Source organism: Rhyacophila brunnea, unplaced genomic scaffold (genome assembly GCF_057557595.1).
Source record: "Rhyacophila brunnea isolate RB1 unplaced genomic scaffold, BYU_Rbru_1.0 scaffold_3, whole genome shotgun sequence".
In the NCBI taxonomy this organism is placed as follows: domain Eukaryota; kingdom Metazoa; phylum Arthropoda; class Insecta; order Trichoptera; family Rhyacophilidae; genus Rhyacophila; species Rhyacophila brunnea.
The window spans coordinates 21585951-21598538 of NW_028232965.1; the positions used below are offsets into that span (position 1 = coordinate 21585951).

Consider the following 12588-nt stretch of genomic DNA (forward strand, 5'->3'; position numbering starts at 1 on the left):
GCGGGATAGGTTCGATCATGTAATTTGTGTTTTTAACCACTGTCGTTTCAATTGGCAGAGCGAGCGATCTTCCCTTGGCAGAAGGCCATCTGGAGAGGCGGGTAGCGGACGACATCACCGCGACTTGTCTCCTTCGACTGGAGGTAAAAGAAGGCGTGGCAGCGAAGCATCCCGCCACCGCTGGAGGTCGCCAAGCCCTGCTTCTCGTCCCGGCACACCTCTGCATGACGAGAGGCCTGAGACCCCTTCCCCGGCCGAGCCTCGTCGCGCTGCACCTCCCCGGCGTCCTCTCCCCATGTGCCTGCCTCTGCCCAGGTTTGCCGCACAGGTGCTGCTTGCCAGGACGCCTGCTCCCTGTTCTCCTGGAGAGCCGCCTGGACCGCCACCACCTGCTTCTCCCCCCTCTCACCCTGCGCCTCGTGTCCCGTCACCTGCTTCCTCCCCCGATTCTTCACCCTCACCCGCCGAGCCATCGCTCGATGAAAGAATTAGAAGTCTCGATGAGAGATACGAGAGGTGGTCCGGATCGGGGGTTAGAGGCCCCCCTGCCCCTGATATTGCCGAACGTCCCCGCTTTCGGCGCCGCTTTTTGGACCTGGATATTGCCGAGTTGCAGCCTTCCGAAGTTATGCGCTCCGTGCTCGCTAAACGGTCTGTCTTCGATGAGGACCTCAAGAGACTCGAGAACGTTGGAGTTAACGACAGGCGAGAGGCGGTCTCTGGAACTGGTGTTCTTCTCAGTCCTTCTGGGGCCCGACTTATACCCTCACCCCTGGGTTCGCCGCAGGCCGCTGGTCGTTCACCGTTCGCCGGATCGCCTGGCCTCTGTGCACCAAAGGCGGCGCCCCCTCCGCCTCCGCCTTCGACGCCGATCGCTCCCGCCAAAGGCTTGCAATACCCCTTCCCTTCACATCCGCCCAGTGGGGTGCCTCCAGATGGAGCCCCGCCCCCTCCACCTGCACCACCTCCCCCTCCTCCGGCTCCAGCAGACATCCCCGAGGCCCGAGCCTCGCCGGGCGGGTCACCATCCGAGCGTCTCGGTGCTGATCATGCCGGGTGTGCTAACGTGCCTCGGAGCCGACTCGATCCCGGTGATGCCGAACCAGACCCGACGGCGAACTTGCCTGAAGGCGCGGACGATAAACTAAAGGGTGATAATGACATTTTAGATAGAAGAAAGAACGATCCTCCTGACGTCCCCCGAGTCCCGACGGACTCGGGAAATGACGTCTTCGCCGAGCGCGTTCTCAAATTAAAAACTTGTGAAAACTCTAGTAACAGTGATAAAAAATGTAATGAAAGTGATAAAAAATTAGATATTAAAATTTTCACCGACCCGAGAGATCGGGCGGGCTCAGTCCAAACCTTGGAGAGAAGGCTTTCAAGTAGCATATCTCCGACCCCCGACCTCGGTGATTTTAAGAATGAGCCTCATGGTGACCGAGACGGACTTTCTGATCGTGACATTTGTAAATCTGAAACGGATAGAAGAAAAAAAGATGATTGCGACTCAACGGTTACTTCAGAGGCTACAGATCTCGACCCTGACATTTCAGCCTCGGAGACTGCGGAGAAACCTAATAGCAATCGTACTGTATCGTTGGTCGGAAACAAAATCGCCAGGGTGCTATTGGATAATGTAAATATGGAAAATGAGAGAGCCGAAAGGGATTGCGCCGAAAGAGAGCAGACTGAGAGGTCAGAGCGAGAGAAAAGAGACAGAATCGAACAAGAGAGGTTGGACAAGGAAAAGTTAGACAAGGAGCGGATAGAGAAAGAGAAAGCGGACAGAGAGCGAGCAGAACGCGAGAGGATGGAGAGAGACAGGAGAGAAAGAGAGAGATTAGATCGAGAAAAACTAGATAGAGAAAAACGTGAGCGGGAGAGGTTAGAAAAAGAGCGGAGAGAAAAGGATCGTGTAGAAAGGGAAAAGATAGAAAAAGATAAACTTATTAGAGAGAGACAGGAGAAGGAGAAGCAAGAGAGAGATAAACAAGAAAGAGATAAACAGGAAAGAGATAAACAGGAAAGGGATAAACAGGAAAGAGAAAAACAGGAAAGAGAACGGCAGGAGAGAGACAGACAAGAGAGGGAGAAGCAGGAAAGGGATAGAGAGAGACAGGAAAAAGAAAGGTTGGAGAGGGAAAAGTCAGAAAAAGAAAAATTAGATAGGCTGAAAGTGGAAAGAGAAAAGGGGGAAAGAGAAAAATTGGAAAAAGACAAAATTGAAAAAGAAAAGATTTTGGAAAAGTCTGATCGTCTTGCAGATTGTAAGCCTGAAAAGTATGATCGTAGAAAAGAACGAAGTGAAAAAGAGACTAAGAAAAAGGAAGACAAGTCTTTTGACAAAGAATCGTCAGAATTGAATGATTCCGCCATCACCCCCAAAGATAAAAGAAGAGAGAAAGAAGACCAACCGGCTGACAGATCCGAATCTGGCAGACATCGCCACAGGGATGGTCACAAAAAAGATACTCACGTCGAAGGTAGAAAAGATGGAATCAATAAGGTCCACGATAGTGCGAAACCTAAAGATGTTACCAGAAAATCGTCTCGTGACGATTCGGCGAGAGAGATTACCCGTAAAGACTCTAGTGATTCGACTGCTTCTCGTAATTCGCATGATTCGAATAAATCCAAAGATCAAGATGCGTTTGATGCAAAAGAAGATTGTCGCCATTCTTTCTCAAAGTCCAACAAGCACGTCCACGAAAACCACAAAAGTCGTCATTGTGATAAAGATTTTTCTTCCAAGACTAATTCTAAAGACGATGTTGATACTCAGCGATCTGAACCATTAAAATTGAATTGTGCAGAAAAAGTTAAAGATAAAATATTTCTCGATAATGATAAATCTCATATACATGTTCAAAGTGTGCCTGCTGAAGTTCTACCTAAAACTAAACGATACAGTTCAGACATCGATAAGCAGCGGCATTATTCTCTAGATTCCCACAGCGAACATCGAAGTCACGAAGCCAAACGAAAAGAGAGATTGAATTCCAGTTGCAGTCTGCCGGCTAATGTAGGCATTAAACGTAGAATCAGCTCGCAAGACAGCACAGAGTCTTCTCACGATGAGATCAAAAAGCCGAAATTGCATTCTGAAAGCAAGAAACTCACAGAAAGAAGGGATTCCAAAGATTCTGTTAAATATTCAGATAGAACTAAATATCCCAAGTCTGCTAAAAATAATTTATCGAAACAGTTGGAAGAGAAGATTAAAGATGATAAAAAGAATGTTAGAGAATCGGATGAGAGGTGTAAGGCGAAAGACTCGAAGGACAGGGAAAAAGAGAAAGATTCAAAGGATAAAGATTACAAATCCAGAGACATAAAAGATAAATGTTTTAAAGAGAAGGATTCTAAAGACAAAGATAAACAAATTAAAGAAGTAGAATTGGCAGAGAGGGTTCCCAAAGATCAAGATCACAAAGAGAAGGATGTGAAAGATTTTAAAGAAAAATGTTGCCAAGGAAAGGAAGATATCAAAGAGCCCGAATTAAAAATAGTCAAGGAAGAAGAGATTGAAGAACTCACAAATGTGCAAACAGACAGTGATATGAAAATTGAAAATGATTTAGATAAAGTGTCAAATGATTTGCAAAATGTGAAATTTGTTGACAAACAAAAGTGTAAGAAAGTTAAAGAGCAGGAATTTGAAATCAAAGAGGAATCGACGACACCCGATTCTGAAAAAGAGAGGGACGTTTCTTTGCATAAAGCGTTCTTAGCGCGGCTCGAATTACGTTCTAGCGAAGAAGATGAGAAACAGCGTGCACTCAAGAAAGAGATGAAAGAGAAGAAGAGGCTTTACCAACTGCAGCAAATACAACAGCTGCAATTGCAACAGAGCACGATGCAACTCAACTCTCACCAGCAACCGCAACCGCAACAATTGCAACTGCAACTGCAGCAGCAGCAAGATGGGAAAAAACTAAAAGTAGACGACCGCAAAAAGGACATGAAGGAGAAGAGACTGTCTATTGAAAGAAAGAGTCGAGAAGAATGCACTGCTCCAAAAACCGAGAGCATAAGAAAAAAGCCGAGGAAAATGACGAACAGTACCGACACTTCTGACTCTGATGAACCCAAAAAACATTCAATATTTGATATCGTTGATGAAGGTCCAACGTATATCTCCATGTACGATAAAGTGAAAGCTCGATCATGTAAGAATATGCAGAAACAGGAAGAAGAAAAAAGGCAAGAGAAAATTAAAGCCAGATTCTCCCAGTTGAAACAGAGCCGTGCCAAGAGAGAAGAAAAGAAACGCTCCAACAGTTCAGACGACGATAGCGATGCTGACAAGGAGCACAAAAAGTTTTCCACTTGCAAGTCGGCAGGAGACAGTTCGTCGGAAGACGAGCTCCGCCGCAGACATCGCGATCTCACCACCACTGACTCTGACAACGACCGTGAAAAATTTAAGTTCATGCAGCATAAAATTCGGGACATCTGCGATGGGGACAGTACCGATGATGCGTCCGGCAAGTTGTTGTCGCGAAAAAATTCTCGGTCTCGGATAATTTCTGACACCTCCGAAGATGAAGCTATCAAGAGAAATGTCGATAAACTTATGAAAATATACCCCGGATCTGATTTGCACTGTGCTGACTTGGATGAGAAAAAACGACTGAAACCTTTCAAAAAAGAAATGCTTGATATTAAAATGGAGGCAGATGAATATGACGCGGAGCTGTTCATCGAGAAATGCATGTCACTGGACGATAAGAAACCTCTTCCTGATATAAAGACATTTTTGCAAACAGATATTCAAATTAAAGTCGAAAACAACTATATCGATATCAAGCCTACTGTCTGTGATATATCATCGGAAGGGGAAGGAATCGTGTCAGATTCTATTCACAAACCTAATTCTTATTTAGAAATTCGTCGAAAACACAAAAAGAAGCAAAAGCGCCAGAAAAGTTTTCCTTTGGACGACGAAGCGAAGAATGACTATCATGAAAAAATGCAAATCATTGACAATATGCGTAATTCAAAAAATAAAGCCGCTTTGGAGAAGAGGAAGCACGCAGTGAAGAAAGACAAAAAGCGCGAAAAGACGAAAACCGACTCTTGCGACTCACTCAAAGATGATAAATTTCAACCCAAGAAACCTAAGAGGCCCGTCGACAGGACGGACCAGAGGTCCGACACGACCAACAATATGACAAGGGGGGAAAAAATGCAAGATATTTTCGGACCTTTCTCTGATGAGTCAGATGTCGGAAACAAGGATTTCTCCTCTTCCCTCGATAATCAAAATTCGAGAGATAAAATCAATTCATTCTTTGCGTCGAAACCATCTCTGTCGGATTCGGACAGCGTGTGCAATGTAGATTTGAAAACAGATGTTATGATGAAAGACAATTTCAAGGAGGATCTAAAGAAACGGAAGGACAAGAAGCGAAAGGAACGAAAGACCGTAATCAAAGACGACGAGAACAGCTTGGACATTGATGCTGCTGGCAAAGCAATCGAAGCGAGCCTGTTCGCTGATTCCGTTCCCGAAATCAGAAGACCCCCAGACAGAGCGGACATCCAGTCCTCTGTGGTCAAATCCAACGACACCGACGTGTTCCGGTTCACTGATGGCGATGATAGCAGAGAGTCCTCTCTTAACGCAGCCGGGCACAGGCACGTTGATCAGGTCAGCAGAGAACTCAAAGAGAAGAAAAAGAAAAAGAAGAAAAATAGAGAAGACCGGCAGAGTCGAAAGGATCATCATCACCATCATCATCAGCACCACCATGAGAGAAATGATCGGAGTTTGGACGGTGAGTCCAAACGGCCTCCTGAAATCCATCGAGAAGACTTTGTCGTGGTCGCAGAGACCGAGAAAGTAGATGTCCCTCCCAAAGTGGAATGCGAGCCGACCCTTCCATCGCCAAGTCTCCCGAGGCTGATCGACAGTCCACCGCCGGATGAGCCCATGGCTGCCGGTCGCGTTTCTCCTATTCCAATGCCTGAGGGTGCGCTGTCGCCTCCAACTAGACCCGTCCCTGTGGCTAAACCCGCAGAGATCAGAAGGCTCTCTGAAAAATTCATTCCTGTTTTCGGTACCGACATCGATGAGAGTGTGAGTGAAAACGCAGTGAAGAGTATTTCAGATTTCGAGAGGGCCGCCGCAGACCACAAGGAGGCTGCTGGTGAAAAGATCGCGACGATCAATGTTGACAATGACAGTCAAAAGGGCGAAGAGAAAACTGAAGAGAAGCCTCGCGCTGTAATCTCTCAGGAGGAGACAGAGGATGCGGTGGCCGCTCTGCTGGGAGAGAGCTTTGGCGGGAGGACGGGAGGCTTCGATGACCGCTATGGGGATGGCGCCCAGAGCCCCGCCGCGCCGACACCCACTGTCTCACCCGAAGTCACTGACAATATTCCTGACGAGGAGGCAGAGGAGATGCGGCAAGCAGTGAGGAGCCTCAATGCTGGCCTGATGGAGATCAAACCAGATACTCCACTTTCGGAGAACGATCTGCAGATCGATACTGACACTGATGATGGAGAGGAATCTAGAGCCGATCAATCCAGTAAGCCATCAGAAAATAGAGATAATGCGATCTGCGGGCGACCACGGGTCAGTCAGTTCTATTGCTCCCAGTCTCCCGTTGGAGCTCTTGCATGTCCACCAGACAATATACCTGAGACTCTTGCTCCTCCTTTGACGACATTGAAACAGTCACCTGCGTGTAATAAATTAATAATCGACGAAAAGATGACTACGCTGGAAGATATCGCAGTGCCTTCTCAACCGGCGGATGCCGTTCGGATTTCAGTCCCTCAGCCCACGGTGATTTCTAAAACATGGACGTCGGCCTCCCCCAAACCCGAAGATGGGGTCGCCACCTCGAACATTGGTTCCATCCGGATTGGTGATGACCGACCAGTTCACGTCGCCGCTTCGATTCTCCATCTGAAACCTGTCAGTCAGCCGCCGGGAGTCCAGATTAGGCCCCTTCTTGCGAATGCAGGAAAGATGCAATTCAACCTTATTAATCAGATTCAGCGTCCCGTGAGCCTCCTCAATGTCCGGCCGCCCACAATAAAGATACCTGAGCAGCACCTCGTTTATCAGAGACCTCCAGGGATAGTTACATCACCGAGGACGTCTGGGGATGTCAGGTTGCATTCACCCAAGTCCCTCCAGCACCCAGATACCAGAGCATCCAACCTGATGATTCTCACGACAGGGACACCGCCTGGTCTCACGTCTCCGCCGGGCATCCACCGTTCACCCGGGCACATAACTGTGGTCAGGATGCAGCAGCCGCCTCTGAGCCCCATTCAAACATCTCATTTGTCGCCACTCCGTGGGCCCAACAGCCGTGCCGCACTGTCACCCGGTCACCCTGGAGCTGCGGCGCTTGCTCAGACTCTGCAGCTGAGTCGCCTGCCTGGTGCGCCATTGCTGGCGCCCATCTCCAAACCTCCGCTTGCCAACCTGCAGCAGCCTAGGAGTCCTCTCATCGTTAACCCTCCAAAATTGATCTCTACAGTTGACACGAGAACTACTCAAGAGTCCATCGTGCCTGTCTCCAAAATAATATTTTCACCATCGGGAATGGTCTCACACGGTCAGACATCGATGACCACCGGCAGGATCGTGTCTGTCGTGCCCGATCACAGTTTCCCTGGGGCAACCGCTGGAGGGAATGTTGGCGCCCTGAACAAGGTGGGATTGAACACGTCCACAGTGATATCTGAAAAATCTAATGAAATACTGCCTCACGTCAATGGACCCGATTCCCTTAAAAGGGTGGTGGCGAACCAGCAGAACTCTATTCGACCTTCTCTAATTCATGTCAACACTGCTGCTCGTGGTTCACCATCTGCGCACTGTTCGCCTACTCCTCCGTTGGAAGATGATTTTAACTCTAAGCAGATCCGTCCTGCTTCCAATGCACCTCATCAAAATATTTTACGATTTATCGGACCAACTGTTACGGCAGGATTGCCGCAGGCAGCGCCCAAGGGAGAGGAAAATTCAACAACTCCCGCGTTGACCCCTGTTAAAAGTTTAACAAACGATACTAGTAAATACGGTCATGTACCTATTTGCACTGTCCAAACTCAAATTGCTAGCACACCTGCCGCTTCGGTCGTAAAAATGTCAGTCCCCGTCGCGGCAGATGGTCTTCCGGCCCTTCATCTATCTAATTCTACTGGACCACCCGTCTGCGTTAATGCTACTGTTAAATTGTCCCAGGAGATGGATGCTTTGAAAGATCCACTGGAATCCTTGCAAAAGGAGAAGGATGAGGCTATCGACTCCATGGATAAGAAACCGGTCCTGCTCGAACGACTCGAGAAGCCAAAATGTGAAACCGACTTCGAAGAGCTGCTGAAGCAGACGGCGAGCGAAATTAAAATAGAGAAACCCTCCACATGCACATCCGACGATCTGCAGACTGACTCTGACCGAGAACTTGAACTGGACAGGGTGAAGGTTGCAGAAGAATCTACGACCATGAAAGCATTCGAAGGCGATCTTCTCAATATTCTTGACCACAAAGAAAACGTCGATACCAAGGAAGACAGCGATTATTGGTCATCGAAAGATATTAATTTGGAATCAGTGATAAAGAAAGTGGATGCACTGTGTTCGCCTGGTCGTGCATCCGATGATTGCGAGGAGGCTGACGCCCAACGGCCCGTTTCTGATATGCCAGCTTCTGATATCTCCGAAAAACCAACGAAAGACAACCCTGCACCTCCAGCTGGCATCGTCTTCAAACCTTTGAACGAGATCAGTGATCGGATGGCGGATAAGTTTAATGCTAAATTGAATGCTAAAAGAGGCGGACGTGCAAGGGGTCGCCGAATCCAAGACAAGACGATTGAAAGAGTACAGACAAGACAGGGAGCCAAACCTCCAAGGGGTGGAAGTGCGGCTTCGCCCAGAAGAGGCCGCGGAAAGGTTAAGGCGGATAAGAAATCAAGGTCAGCGACCGCTCCTGGGCTCAATCTTCCCGGTGATGTATATGATTTTCACGAAGATTCTGGAGATGAGGCTGATAATTCTCAAAATAAGAGCGAATCGAGACCTCGACTCATTCTCACCATCAAGAGTCCTGTCGCGACAGCCACTGCAGCTGGTCCTGCAACTGCCATTTCTGCCACACCCGCGCCGCAGAAAGATGCTCTACCACCAACGAAAGTTTTGCCCACCGCCTCTCCCACTCTTCCGCCAGCCAGAGACGACAAGCCAGAAGAGTTCCTGTCGCCACCTGCTAACACTCGCAAATCGAAAAGACTGCTCGAGAAAGATGTCACCAGAAATTCTGTTGACGATGTCATTGAAGACGTGATCAAGAACTCATCCACGCCGGGAAAGAGTGGGGCTATCGTCAAAGATCCGGGTCCCGTCAGAAGGTCCACACGGCAGAACATCATCAAGACCGCTACCCCCGACATTAGAAAATCATCACGTGTCACGACGCCGAAAAAGAGTAAAGATCGTCGTGAATCTGAGACCTCTGCCGACAGTGGTGATGAAAAGGCGACCAAAAAGGATTCTCCGGAGACAGCGGATCCTGAAGATCGACCGACAGGGACAACAGAGAAATCTGGGGAGTTAGCAATTGCCGATGTCCCTCCAACGTCCGGATGTTCGCCCACCTCCCGCCCGATTGCCGCCACTGTCAGACCACTCCAGAAAACACTTGGAGAAGTCGGGGCGAAGATAACGGTCGGGCAGGCGGATGCGCCGTCTCTCCTGGAGGATAAACTGGATTTCGTTGGTAAAGTTATACAAGTAGTCGCGGTTGCACAGGATAAGCTGACACCGCTCGCAGCCGTCAAGCGGGACATCCCAGCGGAATCCGTCAGCACGTTGCCTGCCACCACTCAGGCGCTTCCTTCGAAAGTCGTCATGGAAAATAAATTAAGCAAGGAGTCAACGGAAGAGCTGATGCTAGATCCAGCCACTGGAGAGATGGTGTACATGAGGCGAGGTGCTGATGGCACTCTGCTGCCGGTTCCTGGGGCTGCATCTGCAGACGGAGCCAAGATTCTCGTCGCCGGAGCATCACTCCAAATTGTCAGGTGAGAGCTTACTCTGTCTTTTTCACAATATATTGAGAGTATACTGTCAGAAAGCATTAAGTCATTAAAACAAGTTCTGAGATAATCGCAAAAAGAACTTAATTTTCAAAGCGTTCTCCCACGTAGATTTTTTTATGATTTAAAATCATTTTTTCTACATTATAAAGACTAACCTTTATGGCAACATACGACACAATATACGACATGTTACAAGTCCTGTATTTTGTATACGCAGAAAGTATTAGGTCAGTATCATGCTTTCTATCAGAATAAAAAAAAATAACAATATGATTTAATAATGTTTCTATTTTCTCACCATTATATCATATGCCTTTGTGCGTTTTACCAGGACGTAGAGCGTAAAATTGTATAGATTTTGGCATTTAAAACAGAAAAACAGCAAAAACTGAGTTAATGCGTTCTGTCAGTATACCCTCGATATGTTGTGGGTGTCTGCTGAAATAATTTTTTGGCCATGTTACTATAAATAGTATACATTCCCTGTATAGGCTTGGGTCACTAAATGGTAGGTAAAAGGTAAGTATATGGAAAAGAACAAAATTATTATTATCTCATGGATTCGAAAATATAGATTTTTATTAAGGCCATGCATTAGTTGAGGCACGGTCTAAAAAGATCGTTGCTAGGCGATGTGCGGATTGCGGGTCGCGGGTGAAAATGACGCCTGTCAAACGAAATATTATTTCTCATATAAATCCAACATACGTCCATTTTATGTTCTGTTTATTATTCTATTAGTATCAATAATAATATATTCATTGACATGTTTGCTTTTTAAAGTAAATGGGTAAAGTTTTTAGTCATCTTTACACGATTTTAGAATTAATTGGCCCGTCGCCATCACGCAGCAAAGTGACGTGCGTCCGACTCCACGTTCTCTCAATGAATGCGAAGCAAGTACAAATTTTCGTCGCGCGTACAGTTGAACATTATTTGGCGTTTCACTGATGCGTCACCTTAAAAGTAATATTTAATTATGTTTTGATACCCAGTGAAAGAATAATTCCCTATATCGGTGATTTCTTTATTTCACTACCCCCTATGTTCTAAGCAGTCAATTAAAAAGTTTCTTTTTAGAATCAGATTCGAGACCTTTTTTTTTAACTTTATTGACCTGCCATTTGAAAACTAAATCTGTGTTTTCTTTTTATTACATATCAACTGCTTAATCTGCAAAACAGCCAACTGCACTTTTGACCAACATTTGAGGTTTTGATGGCATATTGTTGCTCACGCAAAATTTCAGACTCCTAAATAAATGTGTTATCGTTCTACAAACGAAACAGCCAACTGCAGGTGCGCAATTTCCAATATCGTAAATGTAACAAATCCGCTTTTTATATAAATTTTCTTTATACAGTACTCTCTCAGTAATCCGTACCCCAAAAAAAGTGTCCAATTAGTGAAAGCGGCGGATTGTGCATACACAAAATATGGTAAAAATAAAAACAGGTATTTCGTAAAAATGTTTAATTTTTTTGAGATATATGTACTGGCAAATTACGGTTTTATTTATAATCAAAATCAAGTATTTACTGAATTATTGAAGCGCCGAGTGCCAAAGGAGCTCAAGCGCCCACTTCACGATTTTTGACATTTGAATGTAGGTTTTTTCTATAAATCGATATGTATCATGCCACAAAGTCTTATCGCTCAAATAATTATAGATATTTTGCAATAGAGATTTATTTTCTGTGGCTTAATTGTTTTGGTCGTTATGTCGGCACGCCACAGAAGCTTATCCGCAATTATTCTATGGAGAGCGCGAGACCAAAACAGCTGTCAGATTTGTCTAATTGAATATACATTCTCAACAGTGAAAAAAACTAAAAATGAGCTCAAGAAGGATTAGAAAAATAGTTTCGATGTGTGTTAAATAAACCTGTAAACGAGGAAAATCACGGTAAGTTTAACATGTTTCATTCGTTTCTCTTTCACATACGCTGTTGTTTAAAATATTTTAGGTTACGTTTGAAGTATGGTTATTAACGTCATTTTAGTAATTATTTCCACCAAACTTTTACTTCCATGAAGGAAAATAACTCTTATTTCTAATTTCATCTTGTTTTATATCTAATTACGATTGATATACACTAAAAAAAGTATCCAAAAAATCACCCGAATCCTTGACAAAAAATGATATAATGATTTTGTTAATTTGGCCAGTAGTAACAATTTTATTTGGTATTATTAATAATATTAGGTAGATAGACGGTTATTACAAAAAAAAACAATCCAAAAGCTTTGAAATCATTGCTGTAATGGCAAAAACGTGTTTTATTTATAAGGCAAATTTTATGCCAAACCAACTCATGTAACAATCAACAAATTTGACCATTTTTTCAGTGCTTATTTGGCATAATAAAATTTGTTTATACCATAATGTTTTTTTATTGCTATCCAAACCTAAACCCTTATATTATAAAAACATTTTTTTTAAATGATTAAATTAATGCCATTATTTGAGTTTGTAAATGTTAATGCCACAGAAGCTTATGCAACAAAAAAAAGTAT

General features: G+C 45.2%; 1 protein-coding gene across 2 annotated transcripts in view; it reads left to right on the forward strand.

Moving 5' to 3' along the window:
* spen (spen family transcriptional repressor split ends) overlaps positions 1-12588 on the forward strand; it is a 240240-nt gene that overhangs the window by 198495 nt on the left and 29157 nt on the right. For both annotated transcript variants that reach the window (XM_085952285.1, XM_085952286.1), the window contains exon 10: positions 59-10053. In XM_085952285.1, coding sequence (XP_085808411.1) covers positions 59-10053 — 9995 coding nt within the window. The remainder of the gene's footprint in view (positions 1-58; positions 10054-12588) is intronic.